This window comes from Ranitomeya variabilis, chromosome 8 (genome assembly GCF_051348905.1).
Source record: "Ranitomeya variabilis isolate aRanVar5 chromosome 8, aRanVar5.hap1, whole genome shotgun sequence".
Lineage (NCBI taxonomy): Eukaryota > Metazoa > Chordata > Amphibia > Anura > Dendrobatidae > Ranitomeya > Ranitomeya variabilis.
In genome coordinates, this window is record NC_135239.1 from 65898140 (window position 1) to 65919958 (window position 21819).

General features: G+C 45.8%; 1 protein-coding gene across 2 annotated transcripts in view; it reads left to right on the forward strand.

The window, feature by feature from the left end:
• Positions 1-17334, forward strand: part of VAMP4 (vesicle associated membrane protein 4) — a 43618-nt gene extending 26284 nt beyond the window's left edge. For both annotated transcript variants that reach the window (XM_077277587.1, XM_077277588.1), the window contains exons 5-8: positions 4332-4432; positions 5420-5499; positions 12929-12980; positions 14117-17334. In XM_077277587.1, coding sequence (XP_077133702.1) covers positions 4332-4432; positions 5420-5499; positions 12929-12980; positions 14117-14145 — 262 coding nt within the window. In that variant the 3' untranslated portion in view covers positions 14146-17334. The remainder of the gene's footprint in view (positions 1-4331; positions 4433-5419; positions 5500-12928; positions 12981-14116) is intronic.
• The last annotated feature ends 4485 nt before the right edge of the window (positions 17335-21819 follow it).

Here is a 21819-nt window from a genome sequence, read left to right on the forward strand (position 1 = left end):
TACTACCATCTTCACTGCATAAATCCTTGTAGACCAGTGATTGGCTGCAGTGGTCAAAAAACCTGCAGCGTCCTGACTGCGGCGTATCAAAAAAGACTAGGGGCCGTGAAGGAGGTACAGCACTGAACCTGTGGTGGGCAAGTAAAGTTTTTTTGTTTTTTTTTTTACAGTGGGCTAGTAAGCGGACAACAAAATAATTGTAGAAAACCTTTTTACTTCTAGTAACTAAAAATTGTGAATTAGAATTGTTAATTTTTTAAAATTTCCTAGTGAATGATTTTTACATAAGTTGAAAAAAGACCTCGGTCCATCAAGTTCAACCTTTCTCCATTTTGTCGCTAATTTGTCTACAACCCATAATAAAGGATCGGATTCTTCACGGTTACTGGTTTCATCTCGAATTCTTGGCTAACTAGGGAAGAAACACCGTTCTGTCACAGATCCTTTTGTAGAATAGACTCACGTGTGTCACTTGGAGATGCGAGTGGAATGCAAATAAAAGTCGCTCCATGAATGAGTCAAAGCAGGATGTTATTCCCATTACCGAGCTGTGAAGAATTTGTGATCTCAGAACATCTGTGCCACCCTTAACCCCCGGCGTTCTCACTAAAGAACACTTGAGTTACTTTAAAGAAGCTAAAACCTAGTTGTTGCATCACATACTTATACACACCATATGGATGTCCACAGATCAGTCATAACATAAACCACCTTGCTTCTACTGTGTGGAATCCCCTCTTGCTGACAAAACATATGTGACTCTTCGAGGCATGGAGGCTACAAGACCTCTGAAGGCATCCTATGGTACCTGGCATCAGGAAGGTAGCAGCAGATCCTTTGTCCTGTATGTTGGAAGGAGGGTCATCTATGAATCTGATACACATCCGATTGACATTTTGAGAATTCGGAAGCCAAGTCAACTCTTGTCATGTTCTACAACCATTCCTGAAAAATATTTGCAGGGAGCATTATTCTGCTAGAAGAGGGCGCTACCATTAGGGAAAGCCATTACCATGAACATTTGTTTGGTCTGCGCAATGTTTAAGCAGGTGGAACATGTCAAAATAACATCCACTAGAAGATACTAACCACTACATCCTGGGAACAGCTCACAAGACCTGCTATTTTGGAGATGTTCTTACCCAGTTATGTAGCCATCAAAATATGGCCATAGTAAACTTGTGCAGGTCCTTGTACTTGCAAATTTTTCCTTCTTCCAACACACTAACTTCAAAATCTGACTTAGACAAACTGCAATATGAATGAACAAAAGAGAAATCTAAATCAAATCATTATTTCATGTGACCACACTTTACCTTCAAAACTGCATCAGTTCTAGGTACACTTGCACAGTTTTTGGAGGAACAAGGCTGGGAGGTTGTTTCCGGTATCTTGGAGATCTAACCACAGATCTTCTGTGGATGGAGGCTTGTGCAAATCCTTCTGTGTTCATGTACTCCCAGCCAGACAGACTCGATAATTTTGAGATCAGGGCTCCGTGAGGGTCATGTCATCATGCAACAGTGCAACATGATGGAGGTTCCTTGCAAGTTTAGGGTTGTATTTTGGCAAACACAGTAAGGGATTTGCTCGGGGATGATCCCTGACGATTTTGTGCTAAGAAATACAGGCAAATCCTTACTCATCATACCGTCAGGGTTGTGTTTGGCTCAAAGTCTATTCTGCAGGAGGACAACGACCCCAAACATAACAACCAATGTCATTAAGCACTATATTCAGGGTAAAGAAGAACAAGGAGACCTGGAAGAGATGATACGGCCCCCGCAGAGCCCTGATCTCAACATCATCCAACCTGTGTGGGATTTCACAAAGCAACAGAAGGTTTTTCCCAAGCCTACATCCAGAGAAGATCTGTCATTAGTTCTCCAAGATGTTTAGAACATCCTCCCTGCTGAGTTCCTCCAAAAACTGTGTACAAGTGTGCCTAAGGGTACTGTCACACAGTGCAATTTTGATCGCTACGACGGTACGATTCGTGACGTTCTAGCGATATCGTTACGATATCGCAGTGTCTGACACGCAGCAGCGATCAGGGACCCTGCTGAGAATCGTACGTCGTAGCACATCGTTTGGAACTTTCTTTCGTCGCTTGATCACCCGCTGACATCGCTGGATCGTTGTGTGTGACAGCGATCCAGCGATGTGTTCGCTTGTAACCAGGGTAAACATCGGGTAACTAAGCGCAGGGCCGCGCTTAGTAACCCGATGTTTACCCTGGTTACCAGCGTAAACGTTAAAAAAACAAACAGTACATACTTACATTCCGGTGTCTGTCCTCCGGCGTCTCAGCTTCTCTGCACTGTGTGAGCGCCTGCCGGCCGGAAAGCGAGCACAGCGGTGACGCGGTGACGTCACCGCTCTGCTTTCCGGCTATGGTGCTTACACAGTGGAGAGAAGCTGAGACGCCGTTTACGCTTTACGTTTACGCTTTAAAGAACCGATGATGATTAGATGGCAATGGGTGGTCTCGCCAAATATTGATTTTATTCAGATTTCTCTTTTGTTCATTCACTTTGCATTTGTTAATTGATTAAATAAAGAGCCGTAAAACCTTCTATTTGTTTTTTTTAAGTATTGTTACTTTGCAGCAATTTTTTTCTGCCTAAATCTTTTACACCCACACACATACACAGACTGTATAAGTCTGTAGACGCCTATAGATATGCGCATACATCGACATGTTCTCATGATGTCCTGGACAATTACATGGTTTCAAACTTACTGTCATTGAAACAGTTAAGGTTTTCCTGACCGCTGTGTGAAAAGATGGTGGAGTCAACAGTTGGTGTTCAAAGGAAAGTGTGAGTGCTATAAATCACGGGGCAGACTCTTCCTATTCCATTTTTTTGTTGGTATTTGACCCCTGGTCACTGAGTCGTGGTGTTTTCAGCTCCCGCTTAGGAACGCTAACTCTACAGAATGCACATAGGCAAATATTTCTTGAAGTGAGTTAAGTGATCCACTTGCTGTAAATAGTTTGAAGACAACATGACCCGTCATGTCCACAGTCCTTTATTACTTAAGTATTTAGATAGCGCAGTCATCATCGGGTTGTTTTTACATACCGTTTTAGTTGAGCGTTTACTGTACATTGTTCCTACATGGAGAAATGGTTGTGTACACTTTGGTTTCCTGCATTATCTTCCAGAAGGTTCACACAAGCTCCATGTTGGTCAAAAGTGGGAAAGAGAGTGATTGACCAGTGAACCAATAATTTCCAACTTTTCCAGAGTAGTGTCTGCCGGAATAAGCCAACAGCCAAATCTCATCCATATGTATCATTGTAAGGGGGAAAAAAATCTCTCATTACAAGAGCACTCCACTTAAAAGGGGTTGTCCGCTATTAGGACAACTCCTTCTTGAACTAAATGTTTGGCCCCAATAACCTAAAAAAAACCTATACTCCCCTCCTGTGCCGGCTCCGTTCCTGCACTCGCGGTCCCTAAGCTCTTGTGCGGTGGTGTGACACATGGTGCCCGGCACCCAATCCGAGCTGGTGTCACTGTCCCCGCCTTCGTACGGATTGAACGTGAAGAGCAAGTCAGAGATCAGCTGCAGCCAGACTTCCTCTTCTTGTTCAATCTGTAAGAAGGTGGGGACAGTGACGCCAGCGCCGGGCATCACGTGTCATTCCACCGCACCAGAGCTCAGGGACCGCGAGTGCCGACACCGCTGGAACGGCGCCACCACGGAAGGGGAGTTTAGTTTTTTAAATTTTATCTGGGCCAAACATTTAGTTCAAGAACGGGTTCTGGCAGTGGTCATCTCCTTTAATATCTTGCTTGTAAAGTCAATAGCGTTGGGAAGCGTTCTGCAAGAAATATTGAGCAATGAAATAAAAGTATATTTGAAGATACTAGACTGGTAATTTTTGTTAAAAAATTATTTAAAAAAAAAAAAAAAAGGAATCAGAAAATGCCATTATTCAAATCAGTTTGTGTGAAATGTGTGTGGGTGGTTTTTGTTTTTTCATAATAAAATCTGTATAAAATATGAAATGGTAATATTGACATTTTCACACTGGCCACTGAGGCTAATCCAGACTCGTTATTTCCTGAATAGTTTTCAGCAGGCTCCTTATCAGAAGCAGGATTACAAAACCCCTATACACAGCTGATGACACAGGATCCACAGTAGGCGACCACCTCCCTACACAGTGACCTCTGCACACTTTCATTAGAAGTTTTGATACAAAAGATAGCCTCGGAATCAGTCTATTGCTGCTTATGTACAAGTGAATTTCCTGACATTAAGAAGTATGAAAATGTGCAAGATGTCGGTCCATCCAGTTCTTATTTATCTATTTCCAGTGTGCAGAACCAGGTGGATGAGGTCATTGACGTCATGCAGGAAAATATCACCAAAGTGATAGAACGAGGAGAGAGGTTGGATGAGCTGCAAGATAAGTCCGGTAAGATTACACTGATGGTTCCTTAGAAAAGTATATTGACCCCTGACTGTCATGAAAACCTTTCTGCACCCCTTGGTCATGTGACAGGGGCGCCGATGGGCAGGATCGCTGACAGCAGGGTGTAACTGGTTAACAGCCACAGACGGAGCACTGCTCCACCCGCGGCTGTTAAAGCCACGTGATGACTGTCATTGTGTGTGGTAAAGATGCGGGCTCAGCGTGTGAGCTTGCATCAAAGTCAGGGACCCTGTTTGGCTTTTGGACAAGTGGCCACATAGATATAATTGTCTATAGTGAGGCCATCGGACGTCTTCAAAATCCTGAGTGGACTACATGTGGCTTCATCCATACTGCTTTTTTGCTTTCAAAAATTCTGCATCTCACCGGTTACCTCGCTGGGCATTGATTATCTGCTTCCTGCTAAAGTAAATTAACTAATAGTTAACATGGCTGATTATTTCCTTTTTTTCTTCTTCTTGAGTCCCTTAAAATAAAGCTTGAACAACAATCGCTTACCACACCTGCTCCAATAGCATCCTGGGTGCACAGCATCCTTAGCAGGCAATCGATTATATAAAAGTAGAAGAACGCCGGCACTCCATTCTCCTCAATTCAATACTTTATTGGGAGTCTATGCGGAAAAAGAACAATAAAAAAAATATCAAGCCTACTGACGCTTTTCAGAATATAATTCCTTAATAGTAGATGATCTATGATTAAGGAATTATATTCCGAAACGCGTCAGTGGGCTTAAAGTTTTCTATTGTTGGTTTTGCTCATGGATTTCCGATAGAGTATTGAATCGAGGAGAATGGAGTGCCGGCTTTCTTCACCCTTAAAATAAAGGTTTGCACTAATGATAACTAGTGTAAATGTCCTGTGTATAACCGAGTCCCACTGCTTGATGAGTTTGCAGTTGGATTCTGGGGTCTTCTTCCTCTCTGGCTTCTCAACCTTTGCTTTCCTTATTTTTGCTTTGACCCATAGAAAGTTTATCGGATAATGCGACAGCATTCAGCAGCAGAGCAAGACAACTTCGGAGACAAATGTGGTGGCGGGAATGCAAGGTGATTTATTTATTTATTTTTTTTGTCTTTTCAGGCAAAGCCTTTATGGCCTGGGTTATGTTTTTGTCTATCATTTTGTTCTTGGTACCGCATAAACCACCTCTCTTACTCTCGACAAAGAGTAAAGTGCCGGTAGATCTCTGCGTTGGCTAAGCATTGTAAGACCACTATTGTAAGGGCAAACAAGCTACACGTAAAATGTAATAGTAATTAAATGTATCTGCATGTAATCTATAGCCTTGTTCTTCCACACGATCTCCAACCCACAATACAAGATGCATCCAAAAAATCTAACAAATTTTTTTTTGCTTTTTATTAAATATCCATTACAATGATCACAAGATATTCCACTCCATGCACATTCTGTCCAACAAAACTGTTTAGAAGAGAAGCGCTACTGGTTGACGATTTTCGAACCTAGCTGGTTCTAAGGCCAGATTCGCCCATCCACATATCGCGGGCCGGCCGCAGGTCTCTGGCCAGGAGTTGGCAGCCTTATATATGCTTATTAGGCTGTTCGGTTTTGGGAGACCCACCGCCGGTCCATGAGTCACAAATGTGTGAATCCATCCTTAGAACCATCTCGGTTCGAAACGCATTAACCATTAGTGCTCCTCCTGGGACTTATGGTTCCATTGGACAGAATGTGTATGAAATAGAATATCTTGTAATGCTTTTAATGGCTGTTTAATAAAAAGTAATCGGTGACCATGCTGATGATCTCCAGGCTGTCCTCAGATGTTTATGTTGGACTTCATGGAAGATAAGTTGACAAGTGTCTAGTAGAGTCCAATCTTCCCCTGGGACTTCATGTGGCCAAATAGTCAATTGACCCCTGTAGGTTTTGGGGAGAAAAGAAGGGTTGGGTATGTTCTTACAGAGAATCTGTCAGCAGGTTTTTACTACGAAATCTGAGAGTTGTATAACGTTGTGGCAGAGAGCGTGATTGCAGTGATGTGTCATTTCCTGGACTGCTAAGTGCAGTTTTGATAGAATCCTCATTTCTCCATCGCCACATTGGGGGACACAGGACCATGGGTGTAATGCTGCTGTCACTAGGAGGCTGACACTAAATTGAGACAGAAAAAGTTAGCTCCTCCCCTGCAGTATACACCCTCATGCTGGCTTCCAGAGACCCAGTTCAAGCTTAGTGTCCGTAGGAGGCACACTGGAATTTTTTTCTTAATACCTTTCTATTTCCGGACGAAGGGGGCGACGGATTCTTTCATGTTCCGTTCTCCCCCGAACCAACAACAGGCGAGCACGGGAGTTTCACCTCTCCGTACCCTCTCCTGCGACGTGGGATGCCACTGCCTGAGCTGATTCTTGGGGCGACGGGCCCCTTCAAGGGTCCGATCTCCCCCCCACTTTACAGACGAGCACTGAAGTAACACCTCCAGTACCCTCTTCTGCAGCCAGGCTCTATTGCCGGACATATGCCCTGCCCACCAGGTCTCACCCTCGGCTGTTCAGAGGCACCTCATCTTGTGGCGTCCGTGCAGCCCCCACTGCATCACCACTGATCATGCGGCTGATGAATGGTGGCAGACGGTTCCCTCTCCACTCCCCTTTTCAGGGGATGGTGGCCAGAGGCTCCCCAATCCCTGCACCGTCCTTCTAACCCCGGGCACAGCTCACCTGGATCTGTGGGCAGCACTCCTTATTGGGTAAGTGCCTCGGGGGGGCAAAGGGGGGGTCGCCCGCGGCGGTCGGAGGGCTCCCTTTTAGCAGTGGTACGTTCTTCCCCGGGTCCCATAGCCTCCGGCGCACAGCGGCATCGCGCCGGGCCGAAGCCGCAAATTTAGTCCCCGGCTTCGGCCTAGCTCGGCCGTTCTTCCGATAGGCTCCGCCCCTTTTTTCGCATCATCGGTGGCGCCGCCCCCCGGTCCTGGCGCTTCTCGCTCTCTGCGACACTTCCTACTTTTACTCTCGGTGGCCATCTTGGATCTTCTCCTGCACACTGCAGCTCCAGATCTTCCGGCCGCAGCTTCTCCACGTGCAGCGCTGCGAACACCGACTGTCTCCGACTCCACCGCTCTTCCTCTCTCCTCGGTGGGACACAGGACCTCGGGTAAGGAGACCACGTCAGGTCCTCCCCAGCAGCGCCGCCCTCACTTCCTTATCTTAGACCCTGCAATCTGTTACACTAGGGTACACCATGTCCCAGACAAGGTCTAAAACCTCAAAGGTGCATACTACCTTTTTTTCTGCGTGTACCACCTGCCAGGCTCCACTTCCTCGGCCTCAGATTTCCCCCCTCTGCTCAACCTGCGATGCCCCAGGAGCCCTCCACCGCCACCGACTCAGGTGTATCTAGCCCCCCCGCGTGGGTTGCCTCTCTGTCTCAGTCTGTGGATTTTTTAGCCAATGCTATCAAATCCATTCAGCACCCTCCTGGGGAGCGGGGCAATCCTTTTCTCGGACTAAGAGATCCCTCCGTAGCAGGGGAATCGTCGGCCAGCAGGGGCCGCTCTCTCCAGAAAGAGGCACGGTTATCCAGAAAACGGATCCGCTCTACCTCTCCTGAGCGCTCACCACGCCACTCAGCTTCTGGCGGCTCCGCCTCTCGCTCACCCTCGTTAGGGGGTCGTAGTGTTCACGACTCTGAATATGAGTCTGATGTATCCTTAGACCCGGACGCTCCTGAGTTTAGATCTACAGTTGACTCCCTCATTGAGGCTGTCAATCACGCCCTTAAAGTGGACGATAACCCTAATCCTGCTCCGGAACATTCTGTTTCCTTTACAAGAAACAAGCGTTCCCATAAGACGTTCGCTTCTCACCCAGATTTTCTGGATATTGTCAAGCGACACAGGGAGCGCCCGGATAAGCGTTTCACAGGCAAAAAGACCCTGGAATCGAAATATCCTTTTCCCGCAGATCTGGTTAAAGACTGGATGGAATCCCCTTTGGTAGATCCTCCGGTTTCGCGCCTAGCGTCCAAAACCCTCTTGTCCGTTCCTAATGGCGCCTCAATTAAAAATCTCACAGAGCGCCAGCTAGATTCCCTAGCTCGCTCAGTGTACGAAGCCTCAGGATCTTCCTTTTCTCCTTCCTTTGCCGCGGCTTGGGTGGCCAAGGCAATGGTTTCCTGGGCAGATGCCCTAGCAAAATCGGTTCACGAACAGGACCTTCCCTCTGAGATGGCGGACCTTGCCAGACAAATTGCCATGGCCGGTGATTACGTAATGTACGCTTCTCTCGATGCAGCAAACTGTGCAGCATCGGCAGCTTCTAATGCCATCACCATCAGAAGGGCTATTTGGCTCAGAGAGTGGCGCGCAGATTCCTCCTCAAAAAAGTCGCTAATTTCTCTCCCTTTTTAGAGGGGGCGTCTTTTTGGAGAAAAACTAGACCAACTTATCTCCGACGCTACAGGGGGAAAGAGCAAGTTCCTTCCCCAACAGAGGCCAAAGACTGCTTTCCAGCGTCAACCATATTTTCGCTTTCAGCCCTTTCGTAGCTGTCCAGCCTGGTCCAATCCTGCCGCCCCTTCCAGATTGGACCGATCCGCTCTCTCAGACAGACGTTCGTCCCTCTTTTAGGCCAAACCCGTCCTGGCGAGGAAAGCCTAGGCAGCCCAGAACCAGAGGGTCCAGGCCTGCTAGATTCCCTTCGCAATGACTCGCGAACTTGTCCAGGCGACACCTCCAAGGTAGGCGGACGCCTACTTCTTTTTCAGCAAGTCTGGCTCTCCGTCATACACGACGAATGGGTCAGGGATCTGGTGTCGTCTGGCTACAAAATAGAGTTCTCCGCCTCCCCCCCAGCGCGGTTTTTTCCCTCTCGCCTCCCCAGTTCGGGTGCCCAATCTCGCGCACTTCTTTGCGCCATTCATTCCCTCCGCCAGTGCGGGGTCATTGTTCCGGTTCCGGAACACGTGAGGTTCAGAGGTTTTTACTCAAATCTCTTCGTCGTGCCAAAAAAGGATGGAACAGTGCGTCCCATTTTAGACCTGAAGCTCCTGAACAAGAGCGTAAAGGTACGGCACTTCAGGATGGAATCTCTCCGGTCGGTCATCGCCTCAATGGAGAGGGGGGAATTCCTGGCATCAATAGATATCAAGGATGCCTATCTCCATATTCCAATATTCCCGCCTCATCAAAGGTTCCTCCGTTTTGCCATCCTGGACGACCATTTCCAATTCACGGCCTTACCCTTCGGTCTTGCCACGGCGCCCAGGGTTTTCACGAAGGTCATGGCGGCCGTCATGGCAATTCTTCACTCTCGCGGAGTGGTCGTGTTGCCTTACTTAGACGACCTCCTTATAAAGGGTCCGTCTTTTCAGGCCTGCGAGGCAAGCGTCCAGATTACCTTGGATTCGCTTTCGCGCCTGGGTTGGTTGATCAACTGGGACAAGTCCTCCCCCGTTCCTGCCCGTCGGATCTCCTTTTTGGGAATGATCCTGGACACCTCAAGGGGTCTGGTCTTATTCCCTCGGTCCAAGGCCCGAGAGCTTCAGCTTGGAGTTTGGACGCTCTGCCATCCTCATCCCCGAACCATTCGCTTCGCCATGAGGATCCTGGGCAAAATGGTAGCCGCGATGGAAGCAGTTCCTTTCGCCCAACTCCATCTTCGCCCCTTGCAACAGGCTCTATTGGACAACTGGGACAGGAGTCCCTTATCACTCGACCGTCCATGTCCTTTATCTCTGCGGACCAGACAAGCCCTGTTATGGTGGACCCTGGGTGCCTCTCTCCTCCAGGGGAAATCCTTTCTCCCGATCCGATGGTTTGTGGTAACCACCGACGCCAGTCTTCTCGGCTGGGGTGCAGTGTTTCTTCACCACTCTGCCCAGGGTCGCTGGACTCTTCGGGAGTCGAGGCTCCCTATAAACATTCTGGAGATTCGGGCAATCAGGCTCGCCCTGATTCGTTTTCACCCCCTGCTCGCGGGTCGCCCGATCCGAATCCAATCGGACAATGTCACAGCGGTGGCATACATAAACCACCAGGGGGGTACCCGCAGCAGGGCGGCGATGCAGGAAGTCTCTCTCATCCTTCGTTGGGCCGAAGACAACCATTCCGCCATTTCCGCGGTGCACATTCCAGGCGTCGAGAACTGGGCGGCGGACTTTCTAAGCAGTCAGGGCCTTGCCTCGGGGGAGTGGGAACTCCATCCGGAGGTGTTTCGGCAGATCTGCCTTCGCTGGGGGACCCCGGACGTGGATCTGATGGCGTCCAGGTTGAACGTCAAGGTTCTCAATTTCATTGCTCGTTCCCGGGACCCCCTTGCCATCGGAGTGGACGCGCTGATATCCCCGTGGCATCACTTCCGACTGCCCTATGTGTTTCCTCCTCTTCCCTTACTGCCGAAGGTAATCCGGAAGATCAAGACGGAGGGGGTTCCGGTCATCCTGGTCGCGCCGGTTTGGCCTCGTCGCGCTTGGTACGCGGAGCTCATTCAGCTCATAGCCGACGTTCCCTGGCGCTTACCAGACCGCCCAGATCTTCTTCAGGGGCCGATCTGCCACCAGAACTCAGGGGCCCTACGTTTAACGGCGTGGCTGTTGAAACCTGGATTCTAACTCGAGCCGGTTTCTCTCAGCAGGTCATTCCCACCTTGTTAAGCGCTCGCAAGTCGTCTTCTGCTTCTATCTATCATCGCACCTGGAAAACTTTCTTCTCGTGGTGCAGGCTCCGAGGTCGCCCTCCGCTCGTATTCTCTATTCCTGGCATCTTGGATTTTCTTCAGTCCGGTTTGGACTCCGGCTTGGCTCTGAGTTCCCTCAAAGGTCAGATTTCAGCGTTATCTGTGTTATTCCAACGTAGGATCGCTGCCAACCTTCAAGTTAAAACTTTCATTCAGGGGGTCTCACATGTCGTACCCCCCTACAGAATGCCGTTGGAGACCTGGGATCTCAACTTGGTTCTGGGGGTTCTTCAGGAACCTCCTTTTGAGCCTCTTCAGGACATCCCGCTTACAGTCCTCTCCTGGAAGGTTGCCTTCCTTGTGGCTGTAACGTCTATCAGACGGGTCTCAGAATTGGCCGCTTTATCCTGCCGAGCTCCTTTTCTTGCTTTCCACCAGGACAAGGTAGTCCTTCGCCCTTCTCCGGATTTTCTCCCTAAGGTGGTGTCTTCTTTTCACCTTAACGAGGACATCATTCTTCCCTCTTTTTGTCCGCAGCCAAAACACAGGGTTGAAAAAGCCCTTCATACTCTGGACATCGTACGGGCCCTTCGGAGGTACATTTCCAGAACGGCTCCTTTCAGAAAATCAGACTCCCTTTTCGTTCTCCCGGAGGGTCACAGAAAGGGTTTGGCTGCGTCTAAAGCCACGATAGCCAGATGGATTCGTTCGGCTATCCAAGAATCCTATCGAGTCAGGGGCAGACCTATCCCGGCGGGGATTAGAGCTCACTCCACTCGGTCGATGGGTGCTTCCTGGGCCATCCGGCACCAGGCTACGGCGGAGCAGGTTTGCAAGGCCGCAACGTGGTCCAGCCTGCATACATTCACAAGGCACTACAATGTCCACATCCATTCCTCTGCGGACGCGGCTCTTGGCAGACGTGTTCTGCAAGCAGCCGTCGTGCATTTGTAAGTCAGATGGTACACGGAGTTGTTTGGTTGTATTGTTTCCCACCCAGGGACTGCTTTGGGATGTCCCATGGTCCTGTGTCCCCCAATGTGGCGATGGAGAAATAGGGATTTTTGTGTGTACTCACCGTAAAATCCTTTTCTCCGAGCCACTCATTGGGGGACACAGCACCCACCCTGTTAGCCTGTTCGGCTCTTTACCTTTTTCAGTTTTAGGTCTTTCTTTGACATGTTGTACTCTACTGTTACATGGTACTTTGTTGTTATTCTCCTACTGCTTTTACACTGAACTGGGTCTCTGGAAGCCAGCATGAGGGTGTATACTGCAGGGGAGGAGCTAACCTTTTTTTGTCTCAGCTTAGTGTCAGCCTCCTAGTGACAGCAGCATAACACCCATGGTCCTGTGTCCCCCAATGAGTGGCTCGAAGAAAAGGATTTTACGGTGAGTACACACAAAAATCCCGATTTTCTCTGCTGTAGATGTAGCAGAGCTCAGAATGCTGAGCTCTGTATAACCCCGCCTACACCACTAATTGGCTGCTTTCCTATGTTCACTGACAATCAGTGGTGGGGGCGGGGTTACACAGATTAGCTGGTCTGCCTAGCATGCTACACCTTGTCATAAAGTGATCTCCTTCTGATAAAACACTGATTGTATTGAATGTGCAGCAAACTGCGGAGCCAGAGGCTCGATTTTCCGCCGTAAATCCAGCTCCATACATTCATGAGGCTGTTGAGTTTGGGTGAGGAGAGCAGCGGCTGGACTGGACATCGCGGTCCGTACTTGGACCTTGAATATCGGACCTGTGAAGTCGGCCCTAGGTAGACATTAGGCTCCACAAGTGTTCAGTGATTCCATCTCTAACATCAGACATGTTCTGTTTCAGATGAAAGCCATTGTTGCGTTGGTCTTCGTTTTCATCCTGCTCGTCATTATCGGTAAGTGCGGTGAATGTTAGCTGCGCTGATGAATATTTGATTGGAATATGAAATACTAGTCATCCATGAGTTATACCAGGAAGTAACCTTAAATAATGGGATAAGGAAAGGTATAAAGACTTTATATCTGGGCAGTGTCCAGTTTCTGGTCTTCACTACGATATGGAATATTTTACTATTCCCCAACATTTTCATTAAAGAATATGAACACCTTCAGGGGTAATTTTATTTTTTTAATTAAATGCATGTATTTTTTGCTACAAAAATTGTTTTGCAGTTGGGTTTTATTAAAAATGTTGTTTCTCTGCACATTTCTGGCTGTGGAATGAGATTAACGAAGAATCCCCCAGCGATCTCGTTCTAATGGGGAGTTTATAACTCTCTTATCTGTGTTTTTCTGAGCTCCTCTCAGCTGATTTATGACCTCATCAAAGTTCAGCTCTACTTTGATGTGGTCTGTGGTCCTAAATCAGCACAAAAGGAGTTTGACAATAAGAGGCTGTACTATCCCACCAAAACAAACTCGCTGACATATGCTTAGTTAAGCCACATACACACAAGCTCAAACCATGATGTACAAATTCTCCACTGGTCTACTGACCCGAACGTGACCGCCTCAGATACGCGTACGGGGCTGTCGAGTTTGGGTCAGGAGACCTACGAATAATCTGTGCATCACGGTCCAAGCTCGAGGCCCACGTCGGTGTGTGATTGCGGTGTTATTCTCATTCTGCAGCCAGCAGAAACAAACAGCCAAGTGGTACAAAATGATATCCAAAGAGCTTGAAAGTCATTGTGCATGTTCTGCGGTCTCTCAGCAGTGGTCGGTCTCCAAGGTAACAAGCTGTAAACAAAAGAGCTTTGTTAAAAAAGGCAGATCCAGGATGTCAGAAAAACCCTATACTTTATTTTCTATGCATAAAATCCATAACAAGAATGTCAAAATCCAATAAGAACAACTATAACTTTCTAAGGAGAAGTAGGCGATTGACGCGTTTCGAAGCGCACCAGGTTATGAGTAAGAAGCGGTGCACTTCGAAATGCGACATCCACCTACTTAAACCCTTTTAATAAACTCCTTCGATGTATGGAAACGTTTGTAACCATCTAACAAACATCATTTTTTTTTTTTACAGTTCCCATCATTCTGAAGTATCGCTCCTAACCATTTGGCTATGAGTCTATCCACTCAGACTCCAGAGTTTTGGGATCTCCTAACCGGAACTGTGTATTATCTTTCTTACAAGACTTCAGATTCCTCTTCTCAGAGTAAAGTGACCAGGTCCTCATTCCTTATGGACAAACATGACCGAACTAAGTATCTGTCACTGAGAAAGAAGAACTGAAGCTCTTTCCTCCTTTTCCTACTTATTGTCTTTTGGTCAGTTTTGCACAAGTGGGAGTTAGAATTGTTCCATCCGGACGCGCGTCGGGGCGGATTAATGGTGCCGTGTACAATTTACTGTATATACAGCATAAACCACGTGGCTCAGTTTGTATGAAAAAAAATGCTAAATACCAGGCTAAGATGACAGGACACAACTGGTTCAAGCTGGTAGATATCCATACTAAAGCTGGTGCTGCCATTAAGGCTTACCCCTTTTGTGTTATAGCATAGGCATAGCCTGGTTAGTGTTAGGGGCCGCAACAGGGGAACAATGGTTTTGTTTGCTGCACCACTCTATGAATGCTTTGAATGGCCACAGTGGTTATAGGGAACCTGTCGGGATGTAAATGCAGGAGGAGCTGAGCGAATTCCTTTAGAGGCTTATATGGAAAGGTTCAGTACAACAACTATTTTATTCATTAAAATCCCTGCTAGGTCAGGACTTAGAGTTCAGTGGGCGGTCCTAATCCGAGATTGAGAGTGATCCCAGTGATTGTGCATGTGTACAGCTATAACTCACAGTTTAGGACCTCCCGCTGGACTCCTAAGCCTGGAATGAGCAAAGATTTCAATCACAAGTTATACTAAATCTTTTCCCATAAACCTATATATCAAAGCTCTCAGTTTTTCCTCCTCTTTCAGTTACTACTGGCAGCTCAGCCTCCATGTGACAGGTTCTAATTGTCACCGGTTGTAGACCTTTTTAACTAAGGCCTCATTCAGACATCTGATTTTTGCATGAGCGCTAACCTGTGATAGTCTGTGGGGCCATTCACATGTCTGTGGTTTCTCACAGATCTAGCAGTCCTCGGAAAATCGCAGAGACTTGTACAATTTTGGTCCAAAGGTTGGTTCAAAATCGACAATTCAAGTCTATGGGGCCGCGAAAAATATCGGACCGTACTTAGATGACATCAGAGTCGGGTCTGATCTTCACGGACTGACAGAATGGAGAAACTTTGTTTTTTCCCTACGTACAGGACAAACTGATAACACTTGAACCCACTGGCCGGAATAATCGGTCTGTCTTTCTTGTACGTGAGGAATCTTGACATCTGAATGAGGCCTAACTGTCCAAAACTTGTATTTTCCCCAGTCCTAATGCCTAGAAATGGCAGCGGAGGTTTGGCAATAGATAAGAGCCGCAGTCTTTCTTGAGTTGCATTTTCCTTTCATAAGGTATGAATACAGAGTTTTAATCATGGGCTGATTATAAGGTCAGGCTTCTCAATTCTTGCTGATAAAAGGCAGAATAAAAGCTGGGGGAGGGGGTTCATGTTTTCTTTTGTACCCGGTGGCTTTACATTGGGATTGTGTGAGTTTTCCCCATTCCTCATTTTCCCCACTCTTGCCTTTCATACACACGGAAAGGTTTTAATTTCGAGTGTTTTAGGGTCAGAATTCTGGCCCCCTCTTAATATGCACACGCCACTTATGTAGGACGGCTTCCGCTACTGTTTGAGATTCGGTCCCTTTTCGCGCCACCAAGAATGGAGAAGTGGCTGCAAGTCAAGTTCTGCCTGAGTTTCTCCATGAATGGGGGAAGCTGCGACCTCGTGGCCTTCTCCCCATTCTCTGGACCGTTCCCACCACAGATGTGGGTCCAAGCTTTGACTTCCACACGGGGTGGACATTAGTGACATATTTTGTTAATATGCTGTTAATCTTAAAGATGGAAATATCCCTTTTGAAATGTAAGTTTCACCTTGTAAAAGCTTATGGAGTATAGATTGTTATATGGTAAAATATTCTAGTAATGACCTGCAGTAGATCCCATGGCTGGGTTGTCCTCCTGAGCCGGTGGCCTCCCCACTAATCATCTCTGCCTGCTTTGGAATATCTCCTGGTAATGTCCTGACCGAGACCGAGTCCTCCAGTGGGCACAGATGCCCGTTTGAAGATGTTCAGTGGCTTTTCCAGCTCTGATTATTTATTACTGAATTACGGCAACAACTACAAATATTAATATTGCACTTTTGTCACAATGGATTGAGCGCGCTTAGTCAGCTTCTCTTAGTAAGTGCCATAATGTAGTCGCAACCGGAGGTGTGCTAGACATATGGGTGGCTGAGGAGAACAGACATAACATCCACTGCCGCCAATCCAACCTGATGTGTGTCGCCCTTCAAATGAAATTGGTTTTCCCGCTATTAAAAGTTAGCGCCTATCCACAAAATAAGAGGTAAATTTGTGATTTAGGGGGCCCTCTAAATCCTGTGAATGGGGCTCTACTCTAGATAACGGTCAGCCAAATGATGGTTCACCCAGTCGTGTGACTGGCAACTATCTTCTCCATACACAGGGGCCCTCATAAGCCATGTGCTCCTATGTTCTCTATGAGAAAGCTGCTGCCAGACCTGTCTGGCGGTGGCTTTTGTCTGGGTGAAGAAAAGCATCATCAGGCTGAAACAGACACATCGGATCCTTAATGTCCCTGATAATCATCTGTTCTTGGCCCCAGTACACTATGGGCTGTCAACTAAATCGGGTGATATCGGCCAGTGGTAGTCTGTGTATTGAGGGCTGAAAACGCGTGGTTGGAATAGAGCAAAGATATGTATTTGGGATCGGTCACCACTAATTTGTTCTGTGGATAGGTGATCACTATCAGCTTGGAGTAATTACACCCAGTAGTTCATCTATATTAGGGGGATCGGATAGCCTCATTTAAAAGGGATCTGTCACTACGTCACTCTTAGAAATAAGCATCACTGTGCATTCCTGTATGAAGCACCATAAAGCCAATAACGTCAATTTCTGCCAACATTCTGCATATAGTGAATGCCGCCAAACGCTCGCGCCGTGCCAGGCTGCCCGCGGGATTGTGCGCTCAGAAGAGCTCTTCTCCCTTGGTTATAAATCCTGCCGTTTTGCGATCTCTTCTGTTTGTATATATGAGTTTTGGATATTAATGTGCATTATGTTGTCTATTTATATAATTTATCTAATTACAGCGTTACGTTTCTGTTCGGTCTGTTTCGCATTTATAATGTATGTGTGCTTTTTTTTTTTTATTCTCATGAATTCTGCTTTAGATAGGAAGGATTAGGAATTATGTTGCTTCTTTCAGACATGAAATTGTGCTGATCAATGGTCTTTTCAGATAATTTCTGCCGGCTTAACTCGCTGCCTCCATTTTTGGTCTGTTTTAGATCCGTGTGAGCTCACGCACATCACATTTTCTAAACTGATGACTATACTGTATGGTCGGTGCGGACCGTAACGGTCCAAAAAAACTCACTACAACCCCTGGCAAAAATGATGGAATCACTGGCCTTATCGGATGTTCATTCAGTTGTTTAATTTTGTATAAAAAAAAAAAGCAGATCACAGACATGGCACAAAACTAAAGTCATTTCAAATGGCAACTTTCTAGCTTTAATGAACACTAAAAGAAATCAAGAACAAAAATGTGGTAGTCAGTAATGGTTACTTTTTTTAACCAAGCATAGGGAAAAATTATGGAATCACTCAATTCTGAGGAAAAAAATATGGAATCATGAAAAACAAACAAACAAAAACCACTCCAACACATCACTAGTATTTTGTTGCACCACCTCTGGCTTTTCTAACAGCTTGCAGTCTCTGAGGCATGGACTTAATAAGTGTCACACAGTACTCTTCATCAATCTGGCTCCAACTGTCTCTGATTGCTGTTGCCAGATCAGCTTTGCAGGTTGGAGCCTTGTCATGGACCATTTTCTTCAACTTCCACCAAAGAATTTCAGTTGGATTATGATCCGGACTATTTGCAGGCCATGACATTGACCTTATGTGTCTTTTTTCAAGGAATGTTTGCACAGTTTTTGCTCTATGGCAGGATGCATTATCATCATGAAAAATGATTTCATCATCCCCAAACATCCTTTCAATTGATGGGGTAAGAAAAGTGTCCAAAATACACTGTGTTCCAAATTATTATGCAAATGACATTTTTCTCGGATTTTCCTAAATGGTCGGTGCAAATGACAGTCAGTCTAATAAAAGTCATCACCCGTTAGAGTATACATCGAATTTTATTGAAGAAACCTCCCAATGATAACAGTATAATCTCCAAAATAATTAAAAACTCACAATGCACTGTTCTAAATTATTAGGCACAGTAGAATTTCTAGACATTTGATATGTTTTAAAGAACTGAAAATGCTCATTTGTGGAATTTGCAGCATTAGGAGGTAACATTCACTGAACAAAAAAGCTATTTAACGCCAAAACATCCTAACAGGCCAAGTTACATGGTAACATATGAACCCTTCTTTGATATCACCTTCACAATTCTTGCATCCATTGAACTTGTGAGTTTTTGGAGAGTTTCTGCTTGTATTTCTTTGCATGAAGTCAGAATAGCCTCCCAGAGCTGCTGTTTTGATGTGAACTGCCTCCCACCCTCATAGATCTTTTGTTTGATGATCCTCCAAAGGTTCTCTATAGGGTTGAGGTCAGGGGAAGATGGTGGCCACACCATGAGTTTATCTCCTTTTATGCCCATAGCAGCCAATGACTCAGAGGTATTCATTGTCAGCATGAAGATGATTTTGCTCCTGAAGGCACGTTTCTGCTTTTTATACCATGGAAGAAAGTTGTCAGTCAGAAACTCTATTTACTTTGCAGAGGTCATTTTCACACCTTCAGGAACCTTAAAGGGCCATACCAGCTGGTTCCCCATGATTCCGTCCCAAAACATGACTCCTCCACCTCCTTGCTGACATTGCAGCCTTGTTGGGACATGGTGGCCATCCACCAACCATCCACTACTCCATCCATCTTGACCATCAGTAAACAAGACTGTTTGAAAATTAGTCTTCATGTATGCCCGGGCCCACTGCAACCGTTTCTGCTTGTGAACACTGTTTAGGGGTGGCCGAATAGTAGATTTATGCACCACACAAGCCTTTGAGGGTCCTACCCCTTGATGTTTGAGGGACTCCAGAGGCACGAGCAGCTTCAAATAACTGTTTGCTGCTTTGTAATGGTATTTTGGCAGCTGCTCTCTTAATCCAATTAATTTGTCTGGCAGAAACCTTCCTCATTATGCCTTTATCTGCATGAATTCTGTCTGTGCTCTGAGTCACAAATCTCTTCACAGTATGATGATCACTCTTAAGTTTTCATGAAATATCTAATTTTTTCATACCTTGTCCAAGGCATTGCACTATTTAACGCTTTTCAGCAGCAGAGAGATCATTTTTATTTCCCATATGGCTTGAAACCTGTGGCCTGCTTAATAATGTGGAACATCATTTTTAAGTAGTTTTCCTTTAATTAGAATCACCTGGAAAACTATTTATCACATGTTTTTAAGATTGATTTCAGTGATTCATTGAGCCCTGAGACACAATACCATCCACGAGTTTATTTGAAAAACAAAACAATTAAATCTTTGACACTTAAATCCAATTTGCATAATTTGGAACACAGTGTATCAACATAAACTTGTGCATTTATTGAAGATGTGATGACAGCCATCTCCCCAGTGCCTTTACCTGACATGCAACCCCATATAATCAATGACTGTGGAAATTTGCAAGTTCTCTTCAGGCAGTCATCTTTATAAATCTCATTGGAACGGCACCAAACAAAAGTTCCAGCATCATCACCTTGCCCAATGCAGATTCGCGATTCATCACTGAATATGACTTTCATCCAGTCATCCACAGTCCACGATAGCTTTTCCTTAGCCAATTGTAAGGTTGTTTTTTCTGTTTAGGTGTTAATGATGGCTTTTGTTTAGCTTTTCTGTATGTAAATCCCATTTACTTTAGGCGGTTTCTTACAGTTCGGTCACAGACGTTGACTCCAGTTTCCTCCCATTCGTTCCTCATTTGTTTTGTTGTGCATTTCCTGTTTTGGAGACATAGTACTTTAAGTTTTCGGTCTTGACGCTTTGAAGTCTTCCTTGGTCTACCAGTATGTTTGCCTTTAACAACCTTCCCATGTTATTTTTATTTAGTCCAGATTTTAGACACAGCTGACTGCGAACAACCAACATCTTTTGCAAAATTGCGTGATGATTTACCCTCTTTTAAGAGTTTGATAATCTCCTTTGTTTCAATTGACATCTCTAGTGTTGGAGCCATGATTCATGTCAGTCCCCTTGGTGCAACAGTTCTCCAAGGTGTGATCAGTCCTTTTCAGATGCAGACTAACCAGCAGGTCTAATTTGATGCAGGTGTTAGTTTTGGGTATGCAAATTTACAGGGTGATAATTTTTTTCCTCAGAATTGAGTGATTCCATAATTTTTCCCCTATGCTTGGTTAAAAAAAAAAGTAACCATTACTGACTACCGCATTTTTTGTTCTTCATTTTTTAGTATTTCTTAAAGCCAGAAAGTTGGCACTTGAAATCACTTTAGTTTTGTGCCATGTCTGTGATCTGGTGATTCCATAATTTTTGCCAGGGGTTGTATAAATCATATTTGGTAGTGAGATCAATGGGTCTTTCACCAAACTATTGGGACATGAATGATCAGAAGAAAACCAGAAAGGTTGGGATGCCAAATTTTGTAAACTTAGAACAATCTCGGCGGTCTATATTTTACAATCTTATTGCTATATCGGTGGTCATATGTATCAATATCGAAGTCAGTGCCATATATAAAATGGTTGATTAAAAAACAAACTAGATTTGAGCAAAATGATTCACAGGACCTTGGTCCAGCGGCTAGGTCAGTAGTCTGTAGTCACCATGCCAGAGCCCTACGCATCTCTTGATGCCTACAGACCGTTTCTGATTAGGCCAGCTCAACGTCATTGTTACGGAGTGACGCACACATGACACTTCTCCGGATCTACTACTGAAGACGAGGCGCTGGAGATGCCAGCCGGTAGAAGGTTCACAGGTCTGAGGTGTAGAGGCCATGGACTATTGACATGGTCACCGCTGGACCGGAGACCTGATAAATTTTTTTTTTGAGAAGGCCAACACTATGTTCTATGTACAACAAGGATCGAAGGAGCAGAACACAAGCCCGAAGATTACACATGGCTGCAGCTTGGCGGTATTACCACTTAATGGGTCTTACCTATTTAAAAGGCCTAAAAATAATAAGCATGGCCCTAAATATCGACAAATTGTATGTTCCATGTCAGTCCGCAAGTATAAGAAATGGAAAGGACAAAGTCTGGTGTGCCTTTTGCCAGAAATCTCATTTCAGTCCATGACTGGAGTAAGATTTGTGGCGAGGCTCACGCCTGTTGTTAGACACTCCTGATTCATTAGGAGACATGCATCCATTAATGAATCAAGAGTGACTCCAATACTTCCACTCATCGAGACCGGTGGGAACATCTCTGGTCTTGATTAATCGGGGCCAGAGACTCTTGATTCCAGTGATGTGTCACTTACTGGGCTGTTTGCTGTCGTTTTGACCAAATTGCTGTTTTCTGCCTCTGCACAGTGTACATAGAAAGCTGCCAATCAGTGTGGATAGGATTATACAGGGCTCAGCAGTT